Source organism: Montipora foliosa, chromosome 3, assembly GCF_036669935.1.
Source record: "Montipora foliosa isolate CH-2021 chromosome 3, ASM3666993v2, whole genome shotgun sequence".
NCBI classification, from domain to species: domain Eukaryota; kingdom Metazoa; phylum Cnidaria; class Anthozoa; order Scleractinia; family Acroporidae; genus Montipora; species Montipora foliosa.
Window position 1 is genome coordinate 57,287,080 of NC_090871.1, and position 21,864 is coordinate 57,308,943.

Sequence of the window (21,864 nt, forward strand, 5' to 3'; positions counted from 1 at the left end):
CAGTTGGTTAGAGCATTGCACCGGTATTGCGAGGTTGTGGGTTCAAATCCCGTTGAAGTCCTGAAATTTTTCAGTCTTGTCGATGCAAATGAATTTGTGCTCATAACTGCAAGGCAACATGGTTTCATTTGATTTCATACCTGCAGTGCAATAATATATGATGTATTTCATATATATCTTTCACTCATTACTTATCAGGGGAAATTGTGAACCCAGAAGTGACCAGCTCCCAACGTCAGTGGCTTCATAGCTCAGTTGGTTAGAGCATTGCACCGGTATCGCGAGGTCGCGGGTTCAAACCCTGTTTTAGTCCTGAAAATTTTCAGGCTTCTCCACGCAAATGAATTTGCACTCATAACTGCGAGGCAACATGAATTCACTTGATTTCATAACCGCAGTGCAATAATAAATGATGTATTTCATATACATCTTTCACTCATTATTACTTATCATGGGAAATTGAGAACCCAGAAGTGACCAGCTCCCAACATCAGTTGCTTCATAGCTCAGTTGGTTAGACCATTGCACCGGTATTGCGAGGTTTTGGGTTTAAACCCCGTTGAAGTCCTGAAATTTTTCAGTCTTCTCAATGCAAATGAATTTGCGCTCATAACTGCGAGGCAACATGGTTTCATTTGATTTCGTACCTGCAGTGCAATAATATATGATGTATTTCATATATATCTTTCACTCATTATTTATCAGGGGAAATTGTGAACCCAGAAGTGACCAGCTCCCAACGTCAGTGGCTTCATAGCTCAGTTGGTTAGAGCATCGCACCGGTATCGCGAGGTCGCGGGTTCAAACCCTGTTTTAGTCCTGAAAATTTTCAGGCTTCTCCATGCAAATGAATTTGCACTCATAACTGCAAGGCAACATGAATTCATTTGATTTCATAACCGCAGTGCAATAATATATGATGTATTTCATATATATCTTTCACTCATTATTACTTATCATGGGAGATTGAGAACCCAGAAGTGAGCAGCTTCCAACGTCAGTTGCTTCACAGCTCAGTTGGTTAGAGCATTGCACCGGTATTGCGAGGTTGTGGGTTCAAATCCCGTTGAAGTCCTGAAAATTTTCAGTCTTCTCGATGCAAATGAATTTGCACTCATAACTGCGAGGCAACATGGTTTCATTTGATTTCATACCTGCAGTGCAATAATATATGATGTATTTCATATATATGTTTCACTCATTACTTATCAGGGGAAATTGTGAACCCAGAAGTGACCAGCTGCCAACGTCAGTGGCTTCATAGCTCAGTTGGTTAGAGCATCGCACCGGTATCGCGAGGTCGCGGGTTCAAACCCTGTTTTAGTCCTGAAAATTTTCAGGCTTCTCCATGCAAATGAATTTGCACTCATAACTGCAAGGCAACATGAATTCATTTGATTTCATAACCGCAGTGCAATAATATATGATGTATTTCATATATATCTTTCACTCATTATTACTTATCATGGGAGATTGAGAACCCAGAAGTGACCAGCTTCCAACGTCAGTTGCTTCATAGCTCAGTTGGTTAGAGCATTGCACCAGTATTGCGAGGTTGTGGGTTCAAATCCCGTTGAAGTCCTTAAATTTTTCAGTCTTCTTGATGCAAATGAATTTGCACTCATAACTGCGAGGCAACATGGTTTCATTTGATTTCATACCTGCAGTGCAATAATATATGATGTATTTCATATATATCTTTCACTCGTTACTTATCAGGGGAAATTTTGAACCCAGAAGTGACCAGCTCCCAACGTCAGTGGCTTCATAGCTTAGTTGGTTAGAGCATCGCACCAGTATAGGGAGGTCGCGGGTTCAAACCCTGTTTTAGTCCTGAAAATTTTCAGACTACTCCACGCAAATGAATTTGCACTCATAACTGCGAGGCAACATGAATTCATTTGATTTCATAACCGCAGTGCAATAATATATGATGTATTTCATATATATCTTTCACTCATTATTACTTATCACGGGAAATTGAGAACCCAGAAGTGACCAGCTCCCAACATCAGTTGCTTCATAGCTCAGTTGGTTAGAGCATTGCACCGGTATTGCGAGGTTGTGGGTTCAAATCCCGTTGAAGTCCTGAAAATTTTCAGTCTTCTCGATGCAAATGAATTTGCGTTCATAACTGCGAGGCAACATGGTTTCATTTGATTTCATACCTGCAGTGCAATAATATATGATGTATTTCATATATATCTTTCACTCATTACTTATCAGGGAAAATTGTGAACCCAGAAGTGACCAGCTCCCAACGTCAGTGGCTTCATAGCTCAGTTGGTTAGAGCATCGCACCAGTTTTGCGAGGTTGCGGGTTCAAACCCCGTTGAAGTCCTGAAAATTTTCAGGCTTCTTGATGCAAATGAATTTGCACTCATAACTGTGAGGCAACATGGTTTTATTTGATTTCATACCCGCAGTGCAATAATATATGATGTATTTCATATATATCTTTCAAACTGGATTGGGGTTGCTGGTAATGCAGTTGATGTCCTTTAGTATCCATACCATTTTCTAGGGTGTGCAAGTAAACAGGAGAGACATCTTTAAAAATAACAAGATTATGGTGTAGAAAAGGCCTGTATAATAAGCAAAGCAGTTCCTACCAAGTGACATCACATTGCCAGATGCACTTGTCTGAAGTTTATAATCACTAGTCTACATACAAATTGAACTGTGTTTGGTTAAATCTCCTTCAGTCGTTTATCATCTCTCTCAGTTAAGGGGTTTGTTGAGGATGTTGCATACTCAAGTGATGTTCAAACAAGTGTCATATATCCTCTCTCTTCAACATCCCTCCCACAAGCTTTCACTTTCAGTGACCTTCGAATCAAACCTTTCTTGTTAACCATAGTGGGAGTGTTAGATTAATGTGCACCACCCACCCTCCCCCTGCAGAGTTAACATGCTCCTAGTAACAAGATAATTGCATGCGGGAACCTTAGACAATTGTTCAGCGTTAGTAGAGCATTAGTAGAGTAAACAACTTCATATGGTTTGCACATATTCATAACACAGCATTGATTCACTGAAGTCCTTATTTCGATCAGATGCCCATTTAGTTAGGTTTTGTGAGTCCTCATGAAATGTTTGGAAATTTTGTGGGGATTTAATAGCTCAATGTACATACATACATACTTAATTGACTGCTCCCCATAGGGGCTTTTCAGGGCCAATGAAACAACGAAACGAGATCTCCGGATCTCAAGGCAAGCACCCTAACCACTGTGCCACACCATGTGGTCATCGGCAAATAGACATAGCTGCAACTTTGTTTCTTCAACAAATCATTGATGACAATTGAGAAGAGGGTAGATTCCAAAACAGAGCCTTGTGGTACTCCTGAGGTGACAGGAGAGTGAGTGCCCTTCCCAACTACGTTCTGCAGTTAGGTCTGGTTTTGAGGAAATGCATAAATCCAAGCTCGGCCTTCACGTTTATGTTTTACTGACTGAGATTATACACAAGTGTTTGAGCCCTTTATCAGATGTTTCAGTAAGGTCCAAAAATAGGGCATCAACTTAGTCATGCTCATTCAAGATGATATCCCAGTGGTGGAAAGCTAGTGCAAGTTGTACTGTGAGCAGTGTGTAGATGTGCCAGCCTGGCCAGCCAACTTGGATGTTTTTGGCCAGTTTCTTACAGACTCCAGACTTGGAAAACACTGCATCTCCATGGTTGTTAACATTATTATTGTGTTTTGGAGGGAAGCGGGAAGTACACTGTTTCTAACGCCCTGGAAATAGTTTTTTCAAACTTCTTGCTTGTCCTTATCATAAATGAATAAAGAAATCCCTTGGTGCAGTGCTATAGTATTTCCAGTACTAGTTGCTCAATGTATTTCCAAGATCTTATAGGGTTTTGTTGTGAGCTACCATTAATCATTAATTTTTGTTAATTCCTTTTGAAAGAGAGGAATGTTTATCACCAGTACTCATTTCCTTTTTGGGCAATCAGTCCCACCTTGACAGGCAGTGCTTGGATGTGGCCATTTTTGAAGGAACATCATTTTTGACTGCCTTGAGTAGGATCCTCCCAAAAAGGGACCTGTTGTCTTCCAAGTTATTTCAGGTGTGGTGGTGGGAAAACATGGGATGCACACCTTGGTGAAGTTTAATGTACTCTGTGAGCAGGGCAGGGGAATGCTTTGATCTGATCCTGGTTTTGAACTTGTCAATTTTTTTGGTCACTCATACCTGACTGAACGTGATTTCTCATTTCCTTTTTGGGCAATCCCTCCCACCTTGACAGGCAGTGCTTGGATGTGGCCACTTTTGAAGGAACAGTGTTTTTGACTGCCTTGAGTTGGATCCTCCTTAAAAGGGCCCTGTTGTCTTCCAAGTTATTTCTGGTGCGGTGGTGGAAAAACATGGGATGCACACCTTGGTGAAGTTCTTGTACCCTGTGAGCAGGGCAGGAGAATGCTCTGATCTGATCCTGGTTTTGAACTTGTCAATTTTTTTGGTCACTCATACCTGACTGAACCTGTACAAGTGAACACCAGGGAAGGGACAGAAGATTGAACTAGTTCTAGTGTTGACGTTGGCAACATTTCTCATTTAAGACTGCAGATCTTTGCAAGCGTTTAATAAGTTACAATTTCAAAGAAGAGTAAGATGGACTGACATTGATGAGTGTCAAAGGCAGCCTTTTTGGGAGTGCTCACTGAGGTGAGAAGAGGTTCAAGGTCTGCAGGGTCACACAACAGTAATAGGGATTGCTTGTGGTTCGCCTGTACTGCTAAGAATAGAGTAACAGGAGTAGCTTGGTTTCCTACAGCTTGGACACATTCACACACCTTTAGAATTTGCTAAGTGAAAAGGCAGCCATGCAACAATGAGATGTTAGAAATTATAATTTCAGCAAAGCCATTGTATGCATTAATTTTTCAGTTATCCAAAAAAGTGCATATTCTGCACTACAGACAGCTAGTAGTACCAGGAGCCAATATTACCCTAGTAACAGCAGAGGACTATTTATAAATAGCTTTTGGGCTTGAGTTCTTGGGCAAATTAACATGGAATCCATGGTGGCTAATTAATGGAAAGGTAGTGAAGATGGTTTGGCTACAGTACCAAGGGGAAGACTGTTCACTTTTGACTGGAAGACCAAACATAACTTCACTCTGTCATAGATACAAGTGTTATAGACAGTTAAGTTGGAAAAAAAAAATTAACTACAGTAAGCATAACACATACATAGCATAGCTAGGAATGTGGCAGCTGCCTTGTTTGCGGACTGCACATTGAAGTGAACCAAGGATGGTCAAATATGTTCTAGTGTCGGATAATCTGTCTCTTTATTTTTTGTCTGTGTATGAATTATAACCGATGTTTGATCCCTCCAGCTAAACTATTCATAGTAGTTTAACTGTAGAAACCAACTGGCCATAAGATAATTTGTCTGATTCAATGCTCCTTCTATAATTGACTGATGTATTAGTGGATGAATTATTATTACCCTAAACAATTCACACTTACTGTACTTCATAGATGAATTTTGTTGTGACCTTAAGTCATCTCTGTTCTGTGTGCATTGTTTAACTTTTTCACAAGTTGCCCGGTAGTAGTGTCCAAGTAAATTTCCTTGTATCCTGGATGTGTGTGAAAGTCAAGGTTTGCTCAATGACCTGCGCAGCTGTTAGCCAGGCCAGGACAAAAATACGGAATGTGGACTGTAGCCTGGGTGTTAAATGCAGACTTATGTAGAGATCCATTGATAGGATGCCCATTCTAGACGAATACAAGAGTGGACTTTTTTCTCTCCATACTGTACTTATCTAAGTCATTTTAGCTCTTACAAGGAGTCAATCAAGTATTGGGCCCCTTTTGTCCGACAAGTGCCATTAAGAGTGAGCATGATCCCTTCTTTCTAGGATAGGGAAGACTGGAGTGCCTTTACTTGACTGCTTGACCTGTGATTCAAATTTTTGTCTCTTAAATAGTATTATCCTTAAATTTAGTATAGTGAATTGAGGATGAAAATTATTTCACTTTATTCTTAATAATTATTGCTTTTTAAAAGTTAACTATGTATCACTTAATCACATCTTCCTTTCAGGTCCAAGAAATAATTTCTACCGAAAATTGTTGGGAATAGTGAAAGAGAAAAGGGTTATATATACAAATAAACATGTCCATGCTTAGTTGACTTGTCCCCTGAGGGGCTTTTCTGGTTTAATCAACAAAATGACAACAGAACAGAAACAAAAACAAAAAAAAAAAACCCAAAAAAACTGTTATGAATCCCAATAGGGAACTGGTCTTAACCTTGGGATCTTCGAATCTCTGGGCAAATGCCCCAATCACGGGGCTGCACTGCCTTCTTTTACCAAGCCATACATGCCTTCCTCGACGAATGTGTCCCACCAATGTGTTGGTCAACACATCAACATTCAACTCATGTGTCATCTGACCAGTAAAATGTGTCAGCTGACACACGACCAACACGTTGGTCACTGTCCGAAAACAGATACAGTGTTTTAAATATGGTAAAGACCCTTGGTGGGATGTGTAGCACATCTCTTCAAAATTCTTCAAGGTAAAAAGAGTGCTACCAACACAATGCTGATGCATGAGAGGAACTTCAAAGATTCTTGATGACTGAGTCAGTGACATGTTGGTTAATGCATTCGTGTGATTTGGATTTGTTACCATAACTGGGAAAAGTCCATGAAATGAAGTGTCTTGATTATTATACATCAAAGTATAATTTGCAGTATGTTATAATGATATATGGCTTTTTGTTCTTGCAATCATCATTAAAAATGTTATTTTTGTCTGCATGTTAAACAGGAAGTTTGTTCTGGAAGCCATGCAGATGTTTATTTACGCCTGTTGGAGTACCTTTTAAGTGACAGAAATGTCACACCCGAGCATGAGGCTTTAAATAGTGTCGTTCCTGATAGTGGCGTTGAGGAGCGCTCCTTGCTGTCAGCAGATTTTCTTTCGGCGTCTTCTTGGAACTCAGTACCAGTAAGCCCAGAATCATTTTGTTCCCGCGATTCATTACCTTCTGCATCGTCATCCCCAAGTGGGTGCATTAGTCTTCATGAAAAATTTGAAGGGGAGCCTTGTGAGTGGTCAGATGTAGATTTGGCTGATCGCTGCCTAGCCAAAGTGCAAAATAAATCAGACACCGAGGAAACGCACCGATATGCAGAAATGTGTCAGCTAAAATCTCAATTAAGTGAGGAGGAAACCCCAGATAACTGTGATTCAATAGACGGTGTTCTGAAACAACTGGAAAGCAATGTGACCGGTGAACAGCCTTTTGGAGAGTCTAAAGAATGTCCTGATGTGCAGATTGGAGCAAACTGTCATCCACAATGTAAAATTCCCTTGGTGGAAACAGAATTGTCAGCTGCAGAAGGTATTGGAGTGAGAGGTTCCAGAAATAGTGGAATTGATTGTTTTGTGTTAAGCAAGGATGAGGAGTCTGCAACCTCTCAGAATAATTGCTTTGATTTACAAGAACAAATAAACAAATTGCAGGAAAAGCTAAGGCAGACTGAGGCAGAAAAACAGCAACTCAAAGCCGACCTTGGACGATATCTGTTTCTTGAAGACAGAGAGAAACGTAGTGGCAAACTTCTTTCAGCGCCCAGAGCATTTACTGGTGACAACAGTAGATGTTGTGGGGGCAGTACATCATCCAAATGTTTAAGTGCCAATCGGAGACTTCTTGGTCGAACAGCTTCTCTTGAAGACAAGCCAGGTATGTGAACGGTATTTTCATACTGCAGTTAGACCTTTCAGGTCCCTAAATCATTCTTATGACTCATTTTTCTTTCTTTATTGTGTTTTATTGCATGAGTGATTGTCAAAATTGGTGGATCTTCATTGGTTCACAGCACTGAGTTACGGTATCCCTCCACCCATAAGGGTAAAACACATTCCAAATTCTTAAGCGTGCGAAAGAACCAACACCCCTTGCTAAGTAACTCCAAAATTTGCCATGGGGATTGTGGAAGATCATTTTTGTTTTTGTTTTCAAAGCTAACGTTTACCTCTGTTGTGTAATATTATTTTGACAGATTTTAACTTGCAAGCAAGGTTTATAGAGATTTCTAATTCATTATCACGTGAGGAATTCAAACAGATGAAGAATCTGGCCAGGGGCAAAGTTGATGGTTTCAGGCTTCACAAGATGAAGGTGGGATTTGAACTGTTAAAAGAAGTGGAAAGAGTCAGTGAACACCCGTGCAGAGACATTGGAGAGCTGCTTAAAGGGATCCAGCGCTTTGACCTCCTCGAGAAACTTGGATCACCCCCTCTTGGGAGTAAAAACAGTGGTATGGATTCCCTGACCCATGGCAAAATAGATTCTGTCATGACAAAATTAATTCTCTACTTTGCGTATTTGATTACGTATTTGAAATTTTGGTGGATAAAGAAGATGTGTCATGGGATTTGAAAAAGAAGAGAATAGGGAATTTAAGATCTATGGCAGCAACGTTGATGTAAACATCACCTCAAAGTACACCTTTACACTACTGAGTCTTTCTCAATTATCCCATCTCGTTCACATCGCACAATCGAACGACTTTTGTATGACCTTGAAAAAGTGTTTGCAATTTGTTTCACGGACCAATGCTTGGCAAGATTAAAACAAAGCTTCTCCTAATTCCCACCAAGGAAAACTCCTAATTTGGGCAGTAAACAGTTCGATTGCCCAATCAAATGACCTCAAAGCGAAATGCCATTCGCTTTCCAGAACGTTTCATGGAGAGATGACGTTGTTTGCATCCGTGTTTGCTGAGCCAATGAAAATTTGCACTCGTTTGTTTTTGTTTGATAAGCCAATTAAATGTTTTGAATTTTTGTTTAAATTCTGTTTTTACGTCTATTTTTCAAGGTCATGTGAAAGTCGATCTGTGGGTGATATATTCTAAAAGTAAATTGGTACAAGCGCTTTTAGAGTTAGTGCCAAGTGGCGAATGAAAGCTTTTCATCTCTATGCTCATGTTGTTGTCAAAACCTCAAATTTCAAAATGTCACATCGTCGTTAAGCAAAGTACCACAAAAGTATGACATTCTGCTAGAATGCAGGCCTCCGCATGTGCAGCACGGTTATTTTTTCCACTTTTAGCCAATGACATTGCTTTGTGGCATTGTTACTGTATACATCATCGTTTCTTAAACTCCATAATATCTATTGATGTAGGCTTCGTCAAAGAAAGAGTGGCTTTAACAGGAGTTTCAATAGTGCTTGTGCAGATTCTCTAGAATGAATCGCAGAAGATGTCGTGGGGTAACGAGAATGGACAAATCCACAGATTATTCCATTAAAGAATAGATTGAGGGTGGGAAAGTCATCAAAAGCGACAGAGAGAAAAGTCTCAAGATGAGCCACGAATTTGATAATTAGTCTTGAAACCCTGTGCTGGCTGAGAAATAACCTTATATTCTGTGCGGAACACAACACAAGTTTAAAATTTCTGCCTCTAACATTTTCGAGCTGGTGCAGAGGTGGAATGATCGTGGAACGTTGCAAGTAGTATCTTTGAAAGAATCTTAGTATGTATGATCCTTGGTATTCCACTCAGATGCTCTTGGGGATTGATCACGCATTCCTTGTTGGGGAGAAAGGCTTGTGGACACAAACAGAATGTCTTTGTGAAAAGTTGAGTCCTGGGTGGGATGAGTTTTAAGAGTGCTTTCAAATTAGTTATGTTTACTTGTATGGGAGTACAGACTGTATCCCCTCCACCATGACCATTGCTAGTAAATAAATTGTTAAGATCACATTGTGCTTTCTTTTCCATACATGTTCCAGTATTTTACATGCTGTCCCTCAGCCACTGTTGCAGTGGACATAGAAAAGAAATTTATCATGTATATATTTTAAGTGCGGGTTATAGATGAAAGGGAGAAGTGATCCTCGCACTAATCGCGACCTTTTACAGTGCGACGCGCCTTACTGTGACCAGCTAACAAATTTGATTGACGGTCACGCCTCCTTGCAAAGTTCGCTCGATTGTAAGTTGAACACCGTTCCATGAGTTGTTGAGTTGACGTATTTAAGCGTAGTTGTCAAATGCGAAAGTTTGTTGCGTAGCCACAGAAAGACGCGTTGCACTTAATCAATTGGCTTCAACGGGATTCGAACTCATGACCTCTGCGATGCTGGTTCAGTGCTCTACCAGCTGAGTAATGAAGCCATTTACTCAGTTTTTTAGGTTTCTACGAGAGGTGGTTGCTTAAATCGTCAAGAGGAGTGCGGGGATCACTTCTCCCTGTCGATGTACATATACTTGTTTTGATCCTGTTTTGTTCCACTTACATGCGTTGTTCTCCTCTCTGATACAGCTACGGTACATGCATTAACTTTGCCATAATGTGTGAAATTTTAGAAAGTGCTGGAACATCATCAGCTTCCTTACCATCCAGAGATGACCAAGGTGGAGAAAGATGTACAACTCTGAAATCTTGCACGTCCACAATGGGTTTTGCACACACAAGTGAAGACAATGGCCAGAAGTTTACACCAGATCATGTCTACGACTTGTCTACATCCGCTTCTTTTGATATTGACAGTGAGAATCCTGTGTCAATTAACATTGAGGATAATGATCCTCTGTCCATGGAAAGTGTCGGAACCAATGACAAAGAGGGAATTTGTGTCCCCGTCTCTTCTGAACAAAGTGGCCCATCAAGTGGTGCTAGCAGCGTATGTGTTAATGCTTTACGCACTGCTGAAGGTAGCCCGGTTTGTTCGAGAAGCAGCTCACAAGGCTCTTCCAAGAAGTCAGCTAAAGCACCAGAAGTGGTCTTAACTTCTCATTCTGCTGCGGCACCTGGTGAAATCGCCAATGAGAGTAACCTCAATACAGGCAGCAGGGAAGAGGAGGGTCCAGGACAAGCTCAGGTAATGAACTGTACAGATGATGTAACTGATGGGGGAAATACTGAGGTTGAAAATATTAAAGGACAGTCTGTTGATTCGTTTTATGGGGCATCGGGAACAAAACCGTCTGACACAAAAACATTTCCATTATCTGTCAGTGAGTATGATTCACAGATCGATTCTTCAGATAGCTCTTCCTTCTGCCGTTCGACTGATCCAGTTAGCTCACATGTTGATGATGCAAATCCCCTCCAGCTGCAGCAAAGTTCCAGTGCACATGGTCAAACAACATTGAGAATGCATGAATCTGATGAATCCAGTTCCTCTTCGACTGACTGGGAACGTTTGGGCGCTCGACCCAAAATCTCTCAAAGACAACGTCCACAGGTTGCTATATCACCACCTCCGCCCCCACCAATCGCCAGCCCTGTATCCGATGGCTTGGCTGGGGATTTCTTAGTACGACATTCACAAGACAAAGCTGTTCATGAAAGTCTGTATGCAAGTGGCAGGGATTTTTCATTTCTCGGTAATGATACATCGCAGGTAACTTCTTTTGTTGATGGAAAGACAAATGCATCAGAAGCTTACAGAGTTAAGCCATATTTCGGAGCTTGTCAGGCGGCGGCAGTGGGGAATAAGTCGTATGTGAGATCAGATGGTATTGCTTTTTCAAATGTCTCTATTGGTGGTTTTGAAAGAGTAGGATTACTCGGTGGAAGTTCTAACAATGAAAGCTTGTATGGAAACAGTGCACATGGTGCAGCGGCACCTTTGCGTAATCAGACAGGACTAAGTAATGTCACTTTGGGTTGGAATGGTTCATCAAGCAAAGGTGTAAATAATGTTGATGGATTGCTGAATATTGAACATGAAGTTACAGGGCAAAAAGATTATAGCAGGGAGTCTTATTTTTCTTCCGTCCAACATAACACGCACACGCATTGGCAGAGTAACACAGTTTCAGAAATCACCCGTTCGGGTTTTGCTTATGGATTAACTAGTTCGGACTTCACATTGAGGGGTAGTGGTGTTGCTGGAATTCGGCCGCTACCATCAGTGTATACCACTCAAAGACATGTCATGAGTGACGGTGATTCTGCATTCAAGGATGAGCAGGCCATGAATGAAAGGTCACACAATGCTGATGTAGCACTTGGACACCACTCACTTGCAAATATTAATAGGCATCACGTACTAGGTACCTCCGCCTCCGCTGGAAGTGCGGTCATTGTGGACAATTGTGGTTTGCCTCCTCCATTCTCCATTTCGTCTTCCAGTGTTTCTTCCACCACAGTTGTCTCAACTACAACAAGTCGGTCTCTTGTTGTCAGTGCAAGTAACCATACACGGAGCCTTGTTAATAGCACAAGTAGGAAGTCAGTTGTTTCCTCAACCGCATCTGGTGATGGTAATTCAGAGACTAGTCTTGCACCAAGTTCTCGTAATGCCGATGAAGACCACTCCAGAGGAGCTTTGTTGAACAGACACAATGGAACAAACGATATCGAGCCAATCGACGATTCCCTTCTAGCTTTAGAACGACGTGTGGCAGATGCCTCTGCGCTAGTTGAACGAGTGCTTAGGGAAAGAGAAGAACGGGAACAGTTTGAACGAGAAATAGAAAGAAAGGAACGAATGATTAGGGAAAGACGAGAGAGAGAAAGGAGGGAGAGGGAGGAAAGAGAGATACAGGAAGCCGAGCAATGGCCGCAGCAGCAGGAGGCAGTTTCTGCGCGTTCTCCGTGGCTCTGCGAACATTACCAGCGACATTGTAGAGTGCGGTTCCCTTGTTGTACACAATTCTATCCTTGTCATCGATGCCATAATACATCAAGAAACTGTGAAAACGAAGAAGCCAAAGCATGCCATGCGACGCACCTTAAGTGCTCTTTTTGCGAGCATGAACAAGAGGTGAGTCTTTTCTTTTCTTTGTTTTTTCCATGCTGTAGGGATTGACCTTTCAGGCGGCTTTGAGGGACAGAGCTTTGAAAATTGGTTCAAGCGGGAGCTCGAACTAATTAAAAAAAAAGTAAATCACAGTGACATGGTTTGCATAAACAATACTCACTTGTGGCTTTTCGGTAGAGTATTGCACCATCATTGCAGAGGTCATGAGATCGATTCCCATGGAATCCACCTGAATTTTTCAGTTGTCTGTAAATGACAGTTTCGTAATTGTCCAAATAAGGATCACCGCCGTTTTTGTCCAAGCTCTTTCTTTGCGAAAGACAAGGGGCCATTGCATTTTGTGTAGGTATTAGTTTAATGCACAAGTTTTACCAAAGTCTTGTATTAAGTACAAATGTGCAATTATGACAATTATACATGTGTACAAGTGAATAATAATAATAATAATAATAATAATAATAATAATAATAATAATAATAGTTAATGATAATTACAAGCTGTACCGTAGTCTTGTATAGATGGTTTTCAATCACGTGATGAGACGGCCATGTTGGTGCACAAAACAATAGCAAAATTAATTATACACCTTATTCCAAAATGGCCGCTGATTTATGCGCATACAAATTGGCCCTTGTTGCCTCGTTCAAGATAAAATATTCTTTTGAATTTTCAGCTTAAGAACGAGGTATCAAAGGCTAATTTGAATAAAAACAAAAGAATATTTAAATGGGGGCCGTTGTGGAATAAGGTGTATGGCTCATGTTTTTCATTATAATTGAGTCAAATTCCCAAAAGACTTTTTTTGCTGCCGTTCTGTACACCAACATGGCTGCTGTGACGTCAGGTGAATACCATCTATTAAGTTTCAGTTTAAGTACAAGTGTGTAAGTGTGTTGTTTGTAATATAATTATTTAGGTGTATTTATAACAATTTCCACGAAGTTATTCTCAGAAACTTGACGGTATTAATCTACATAAGGCAGTTCAAATAAAGTTCTAAAATAAAGCTTTCAAGACCATAGTTCTTACTCAAAAGATAAAAAAAGAAGGGAAAAAATTCACCACTCTTAGTCTTTGTAACGCAATGTGAAACTACGTGACATTGCCTTTGACGTAAAATTAACAATGTTATGTTTTAGGGTTACCTCATTTTGGTATATTCGGGATAAAAGATGCCTCTTGGCTTTTATCTTTTTGTCTTTGTGCAACAATCATTGGAACATATGTTTTCACATTATCTTTCTACTTTTTTTCGGAAGATTGATGAAAACAGTGGAGTTTGCGGCAAATGCGGTAAAAAGATGGCCGCCTATTTTTGCTCTATATGCAAGCACTTTACAAACGTGGACAAGAATCCTTATCACTGTGAAAAATGTGGAATCTGCCGGTGAGTTAACCAGGGGGAAAAGACTATATTTCTATGAGCAAAATGTGTGTCAAGTGTTTTGAATCCAATCCCTTGTTTCTTTTTATTATCCATACAACTGTATTAGTTTCTGTACAGAAAACGCACGAAACGAGTAGAAATATTCCTCTCATTTGCACATAGAGGATATTACCTAGTGGCGAGAACATATGGCCTCGGTTGTTCAAACGATGGATAACGTTATCCACCGGGTAAATCACTATGCAGCGGATAAACACTAGCAAAAACAATTGAGTTATCCAGTGGATAGTGATTTATCCGCAAAAACAATTGAGTTATCCAGTGGATAGGGCTATCCACACTTCGAACAACTGGAACCTGAATTTTGGGTTCAGGTGGCAAAGAAAATAGGGAGCTTAAGCAAGGAAGACGACGACGGCTACGAGAACGCGACAAAACAATAGGTTTAATTAGCAAAAACAATAGTTCTGCACGCTCTGCACGAGCGTTTTACATTTTGATACATTTCTTTGCCGTTCTCGTTTTGACAACGACGTGAAATGATCAAATTTGAGGTCATGTGGAGGACGAGACCACCTGGCGACCAATTTTCAATTTTCTCTCTAAATATCCACACCGTTCTCATCAATTTTATTCTTGCAATGTGGATTCATATTCTCCTTGCCAAGCGACTTGGAGTAATCGCAAAATTATTACAGTAACAGGAAATAATATTTTTAGACAACGTTCTCGTAGCCGTTGTCGTCGTCCTTGCTTAAGGTCCCTAGTATCTCACGAGTGAGCGAACGATTGAGATATTGTTCTTGCCACGAGAACATGAATTTCATATCTTCCAGCTAACGTGTAATTTTCTTTTTATTATATGGACAATAAATATACATCATGGTAGAGATTGAAAAGCAAATACAAATACGGGTATAACAAAAAAACAAAATTACTCGGTGCCTAAATTATAGAAAGGTTAACATAGATAGGGCATAATAATAAGTGAACTAGCCTTAGATAATCTTAATAAAAATTCAATTACTGACTCTGACTTTAGTCATCTGATACTGCTATTTTCAGTCTCTTTTCGCTACGAACCTTTGAAGGCTCTTTAGGGCTAACAGAATAAAAAATTACTTTTTCGATCTGGTAGTTTTGGGAAAAAACCCGGTAAAATACCAACTTTATTCATGCAAGACAATGAAAGGGAGAGATACCAGAGGTTATCCCTATACGAGGTATCCGCCCGGATGTTAAAGTAAGCCGTCTCAGTTTTCTCTTCTATCGAGACAGTTGACAAGCTTTGAGAGGCGCTAGCAGCGTTTGACAGCACAACAGAAATTTGTTGTTGTTTCTTATCGAATGAAGTTAAGTAGTTTAACGAGTTAACGTTTTATGCCCTTTTATTTGAACAATTTCGTTTGGCGATACATCATTATCCTATCACTCCTGAACCAAATGCTATATTGTGCTGTGAATCACAAGGTTTTTGACCGTTTCGAGTCGTCTATCGTGTTCTTGAGCATGCTTGTCAGAGAATTGACCCCAAGCGGCGAGCATTTAAACCACTTAAGACCTGAATGAAGGGGTAGTTTCTAAAGAAACTGTGGTGCTGCGTCGGTGGGGAAGTAGTATACAAAAATTTGGTTTTATCAACGGAGTTGATAATGTAAATTGGCCACCGTACAGAGATTCTAAAAGCTGACGTTTCGAGCGTTAGCCCTTCGTCAGAGCGAATCGAGGGATTATGGGTTACGTGTAGTTTTTATAGTAGAGTAGGAGCTACGCTATTGGTGGTAACATGGCAACGTGAAAAATAGGAATATATTAGTTAAATGAAAAGCGTTCGTTAATACCGTGAGGATTAAGGGTGCCGATTTGAAAGATGAATTTTTGTTCCAGATTCTTGCGGCTTTCCGTCGTACCTAGATGTAGGGAAAGGCCGCAGATAGCCATGTGTTTTTTGGAGTGGTTAGGCAGATTGAAATGGCGAGCGACTGGCTTGGATGCATCCTTGTCATTCTTCTCAACATCGCGAAGGTGTTCGCGGAATCGGTCACCTAATCGTCTACCTGTCTCACCAATGTATAATTTATTGCATAACGTGCAGGTTATGCAATAAATGACATTTGCGGAGGTACATGTGAAACGATCGGTGATCTTAACAGATCGCTTAGGTCCCGATATCTTGCTAGTGTTAACAATGAAAAGACAAGTTTTGCATCGTGAGCGCGCGCATTTGAAAGTGCCGGGTTGCTCGTTAGTTTTGAGCGCGCTTCTAACTAAAAAGTTGCCTACGTTTTTGTCGCGTTTGAATGAAATAAGTGGAGGTTGCGAAAAGATTCTACCAGTCTCGGGATCATTTTGGAGTAATTTAAAATTACTAAGAATGATGCTTTTGACTGCGTGATTATGAGGATGGAAAGTGAGGGTGAATGGAATTCTGTCATTCTTATCTTTTTGTGACGTTTGTAGTGATGACTGTCGATCAAATTGTTGGGCGCGATGATGGCCCGCTTTGACCACAGAGACAGGATAGCCACGTTTTTCGAAGAACTGGCACATCTCCTCTGATTTGCTGGAAAAACACATCCATCACATGTCAAGAACTCCATCCCTTATTCTCAATTTCTTAGACTTCGACGTCTATGTAGTGATGACTCCGATTTTTCCAGCAAATCAGAGGAGATGTGCCAGTTCTTCGAAAAACGTGGCTATCCTGTCTCTGTGGTCAAAGCGGGCCATCATCGCGCCCAACAATTTGATCGACAGTCATCACTACAAACGTCACAAAAAGATAAGAATGACAGAATTCCATTCACCCTCACTTTCCATCCTCATAATCACGCAGTCAAAAGCATCATTCTTAGTAATTTTAAATTACTCCAAAATGATCCCGAGACTGGTAGAATCTTTTCGCAACCTCCACTTATTTCATTCAAACGCGACAAAAACGTAGGCAACTTTTTAGTTAGAAGCGCGCTCAAAACTAACGAGCAACCCGGCACTTTCAAATGCGCGCGCTCACGATGCAAAACTTGTCTTTTCATTGTTAACACTAGCAAGATATCGGGACCTAAGCGATCTGTTAAGATCACCGATCGTTTCACATGTACCTCCGCAAATGTCATTTATTGCATAACCTGCACGTTATGCAATAAATTATACATTGGTGAGACAGGTAGACGATTAGGTGACCGATTCCGCGAACACCTTCGCGATGTTGAGAAGAATGACAAGGATGCATCCAAGCCAGTCGCTCGCCATTTCAATCTGCCTAACCACTCCAAAAAACACATGGCTATCTGCGGCCTTTCCCTACATCTAGGTACGACGGAAAGCCGCAAGAATCTGGAACAAAAATTCATCTTTCAAATCGGCACCCTTAATCCTCACGGTATTAACGAACGCTTTTCATTTAACTAATATATTCCTATTTTTCACGTTGCCATGTTACCACCAATAGCGTAGCTCCTACTCTACTATAAAAACTACACGTAACCCATAATCCCTCGATTCGCTCTGACGAAGGGCTAACGCTCGAAACGTCAGCTTTTAGAATCTCTGTACGGTGGCCAATTTACATTATCAACTCCGTTCACTTAAGACCTGGTATCGGGCGCGCCATGTTAATAGCAAGATAAAACAGTGATACATCGGTCAGGCGGTCTTTGTAGGCCAACTACAAACAATCCTAGACAAAACTGTTTGGGAAAGTTAGCACTTTTGAAGTCTTCATTGCTTCTCTCCCCTCCCCCCTCCTTCAATGTTGTGCAAAACTGAATGATTTCAGTGGGAAATTGTTGAGTTGCCTTCCAACATTGAATAGGGGGGAGGGGGGGGCTATGTAAGAGAAAGTGAAAGTATTTCTTTTGAGCTTTAACAGAAGCCGGTTTAAATACAGCTCTGGTGCCGTTCTTTTACATAACCTTCCCGACTACTTTTGTCTATGATTGTAGGTCTTAACAGGACGGTGATCTGGGTTACTCTTGTTTGCGTACATTTTAGGCTTTTTTCTCTAAGATTTCGAAGGTTTTCACCGGTGCGCGTTTTGGTTAGTCTCTTTTGGCTGCATTCAGCAAAGCGGTTTCCCTCCAAATCAGTCTTCATCTGCAAGTCGCCCCAACAAAGGTCCCTCTGTTCCTTTCCTGACCTCATCCCGAGTTAAGTACAGTTGTTAAACGAACAAGCGTTCAGCAGAGCTATGGGAGAGTGAGTTCCTAAGACTCCACGGCTGTTAAACGTTGCGATGTCTTCATCTGTGAGCGGATCTGCTGCATTTGGTCGGTTTCGTTTGCCGATAGATTTTCACTGCTTTTGCTTCTTTTTAAAAACGTCTTGCTCTTCGTGGAATCCCCATGTCGTCAAGAACGGAGAATCCATTGTCATTTTTTTTTCGGAGACAGCGGTCGATGCTTTGACCAAAAGCTCCAATAGATGAAGGCTCATACTCGTCAACGTTCTTCTTTCTCACAACAAGTACGGATTTTTTTATGATTGCTCGCAGTTTTACGAGAGTAATACATATCCTCTATTTCTCTTGTCTCGTCGCGGCTTTCGAGAAATTCCTTGAAAATCTTTGGCCCATGGAGCGTTTGCGTTTTGATATTCCCGTTCTCTTGGTGTTCAGAAAATGCATTTAAATCTTCGTCACTTACGACAACATTTTGCGTTCCAAACAACGAACAAACCAAGTTCATCCAGGAAAGGTTGGAAAGGCGAGAATCGTGAAGTCGTTGATCACTCGTGTTACATACGAAAAACACGCTCCCGGATGTAGTGGTTGTATTTATTCTGCGAGTGTTTTTTAATTCCCGGTGTAAAAACTCTGTGGACTCTTGTATTTTGACTGGCCCTACGGGCTCGCCAAAATACAGCGAGACTATAAAAATATCCCACGATACTACACACTAAATCCTCCAGTAAGGTATATGTATTTGTCAAGGATCAATTTCGAAAGCGCATGGTCAGAATGTAATTTCATGGGTTCAGGTAGTATATGAGTGGAAACAAAATCGTACATGCATTAAAAGGTGATAGGTGGGGCAGTAAGTAGTTATAAAAGAGACTGTAAATGGTGAACTATTCTCAACAGAAAATGAGGCGCACTTTTAGGGGTATTTAGTATTATTTTTCTTGTGACATAGAATCCACGCTGACAAGTCATTCCACTGTGACGTTTGCAATGTATGTTTGGATAAACGACTCAAGGGAAACCACAAATGCCGTCCCGATTCCGGTCACGATGAATGCTGCATCTGCTTGGAGGTTTGCACGAACTTCACGAATTATTTTTCTTTGACCTACTGCATGTCCCTTTGTGTTAAACACCAAGAGTTTTTTTCGATAGCCCATAACCGAGTTGCTGTTTTGCGTCTGTTTGAGACAGGCAAACAGCAGTTTTGTATTGGGCTAGAACAGTTGTTATCTGGCCAATCGCGAAAGACGCAGACCATCAAATAAACCAATAGCAACGTAAAGCGACTATGTACAGGCGGCGCCAAGCGCGGGAAAAAGCGCAATGGCAAATCACAATTTATTTAGTGTTATCCTCAGAGATTGGCTTAGATTTTGGCGATTTCTCTCAGGCATTCATTTCCAAAATAACGAATGGACATTAAACGCAGGATACCTTGCCCAACCCATCTTCATTTGATTGTCTTGGTATTCTGTCGGAGTTAAAACTTCTAGGGCGTGAGTGCGTTTGATGTCTTAATTCAATTTTGTCTTTTTCCACGCATTTTTAAAATTTAAACTCATTCTATTTTAGGATGCATTTAGTGGCTGTCAAATATTGCCATGTTCGCACAAGGTGCATCGGGAGTGTGCCATAGCAATGATCCAGAATGGCATGTAAGTACAATTTTCTTTGTCCGATACAGTTCTTGTTTTGTTTTCTACAGTCGTTCTGTCATTATTATATTTGCTTTATCGGTGCTTATGAAAAGTTTTTTTTTTCAAATGCAACTATTGATGTTTAAGGTGTAATGTGCGTGTGGGAAGCTTGGGAACTGTTTGCTTTGCGACGGGCATGCGCAAAAGCTAACTGAAAAATCAGAGATCGTAGGTTCGAGTTCTGCCTTTTCTTAGGACTCTGATCTTCAGTTGTCTTTTTGCCCGTTGCCAAGCAACCATATTTTATTTTTAATTTTTTTCATACATGTTGTTTCGCCTACGAAAATTTGACAAAAGTAATCCTTTCCCCCATTGACGGTATCATTAAATGGCGACCAAGGAATCATTCGTTCATCTTCGTGCTAATTATCCCTTACAAGTCTCGTTAGCATCGACAAAATAAAAGAAAATTGATGCTTGAATATGAGGCTTGTTAGTCTTTTTATCGCAAAGACTATCCTCTTACTAACCGAGCGCGAGAGCCGAACTGGGGAATATTGACCCTAAGTCCTTTTTGTGCGGACCTCGCTGCGCTTGGTCCTTACAGCCACGATCTCGGGCCAATATTCCCCAGTACGGTCCGCAGCAAGTGAGGTTTGTAAGTTGTTTATTATATGGCATCGTTTCTTTGACCGATCGGACATTTCTCCCGCTTGGTGAATGTTCGTTATCTTCGTCTTCCAATCAGGGAACTTTGAACGGCAACCCTTCACATGTAAAACTAAATTCCGCTTGCTGTAATTGTACCGTTGTGGTGAAAAACTTAAATTCCGCTTTGTTACAACTTTTTCTGTTTCCCTCAACTTGAAGTTCCCGGGAGAGAGAAAAAATACGGAAACGAACCGTTTCCATGGTAAAAGTCCACACTTTAAAATCCTGACTAAGAACAATCAATCAGAATGCTTCATTCAGCCTGAGAATTCCTTGCCATATAGAGTAATATGGAATAATTAATTGTCCGCTATTTGTTGATGGCAGCGTAATTAGAAGGGAAGTAATTATCGATCCCCTATTTAAGGGAAACTTTATTATCCAAAATGCCTAGAGACCTGAAGTCCTTTTCGTTTCGTCATGGTCTCATTGGTCATTTGCCATCGGTCAAAAAATTCCATATACCTAAAGCTAGGTTTTACTTTTTCATACATTCGCCTGAAAATTCTGTGTTGACTCTGATACAACTTAAACTCGGCTGTATGTCTCGAATGTAAATGAAGAAATTTTTAAACAAATTTTTTTGTGAAAACTATCCATTTCGTGTGGTTTAAAAGTAGTTTCCTGTGCGATTGGCGGAATGGTCATTCTGAAATTTACATCCCATATTCTACTTGGGTAAGATTTCAACTTATTGAAAAGGAGGGGTATGGATGTGATCTAAATACCAAGTGTTGAAAAGGTGACCACGTTTTTAAATTTATAAGACATGTTTCGATGTTTCGAACATCGTCGTCAGTTACGAAGTGTTTGAAAAACCGTTAGAACTACATAACAACTAAGCGAAACGTGCATAAAAATGTTGTCTGTCATCTTTTTAAAAGTTACAATTTACTTTCTGCTCTCGACCATTTAATACCAAGTTTCCTTTTGGCTTTGTCTCGTATAAATTAGTCGTATTATTTTTTCAAGTTTTTTCTTTCCTTTTCTGTTTTGCTTCGCAGTCGCACTTGTCCAGTTTGTCGACATCCACTCTACTCTGCACCAAGTGAATGAATGACACGCGGAAAGATAATTAATGAATGATGGGGTAGTTTCTAAAGAAACTATGGTGCTGCGTCGGTGGGGAAGTAGTATACAAAAATTTGGTTTTATCAACGGAGTTGATAATGTAAATTGGC

The 21,864-nt window shown here is 40.6% G+C and overlaps 2 protein-coding genes across 5 annotated transcripts in view; one reads left to right on the forward strand and one right to left on the reverse strand.

The window, feature by feature from the left end:
* Nucleotides 1-21,864, reverse strand: part of LOC137997757 (uncharacterized) — a 414,333-nt gene that overhangs the window by 101,589 nt on the left and 290,880 nt on the right. The gene's annotated exons all lie outside the window — the stretch shown is intronic.
* Nucleotides 1-21,864, forward strand: part of LOC137997752 (uncharacterized) — an 88,448-nt gene that overhangs the window by 65,596 nt on the left and 988 nt on the right. For 2 of the 3 annotated variants that reach the window (XM_068843963.1, XM_068843962.1), the window contains exons 9-14: nucleotides 6,801-7,722; nucleotides 8,042-8,299; nucleotides 10,361-12,768; nucleotides 14,025-14,152; nucleotides 19,285-19,405; nucleotides 19,908-19,990. In XM_068843963.1, the coding sequence (XP_068700064.1) occupies nucleotides 6,801-7,722; nucleotides 8,042-8,299; nucleotides 10,361-12,768; nucleotides 14,025-14,152; nucleotides 19,285-19,405; nucleotides 19,908-19,990 (3,920 nt within the window). Of the gene's footprint in view, nucleotides 1-6,800; nucleotides 7,723-8,041; nucleotides 8,300-10,360; nucleotides 12,769-14,024; nucleotides 14,153-19,284; nucleotides 19,406-19,907; nucleotides 19,991-21,687; nucleotides 21,761-21,864 lie in introns of those variants that run through there. The other variant, XM_068843964.1, reaches the window with a different exon arrangement.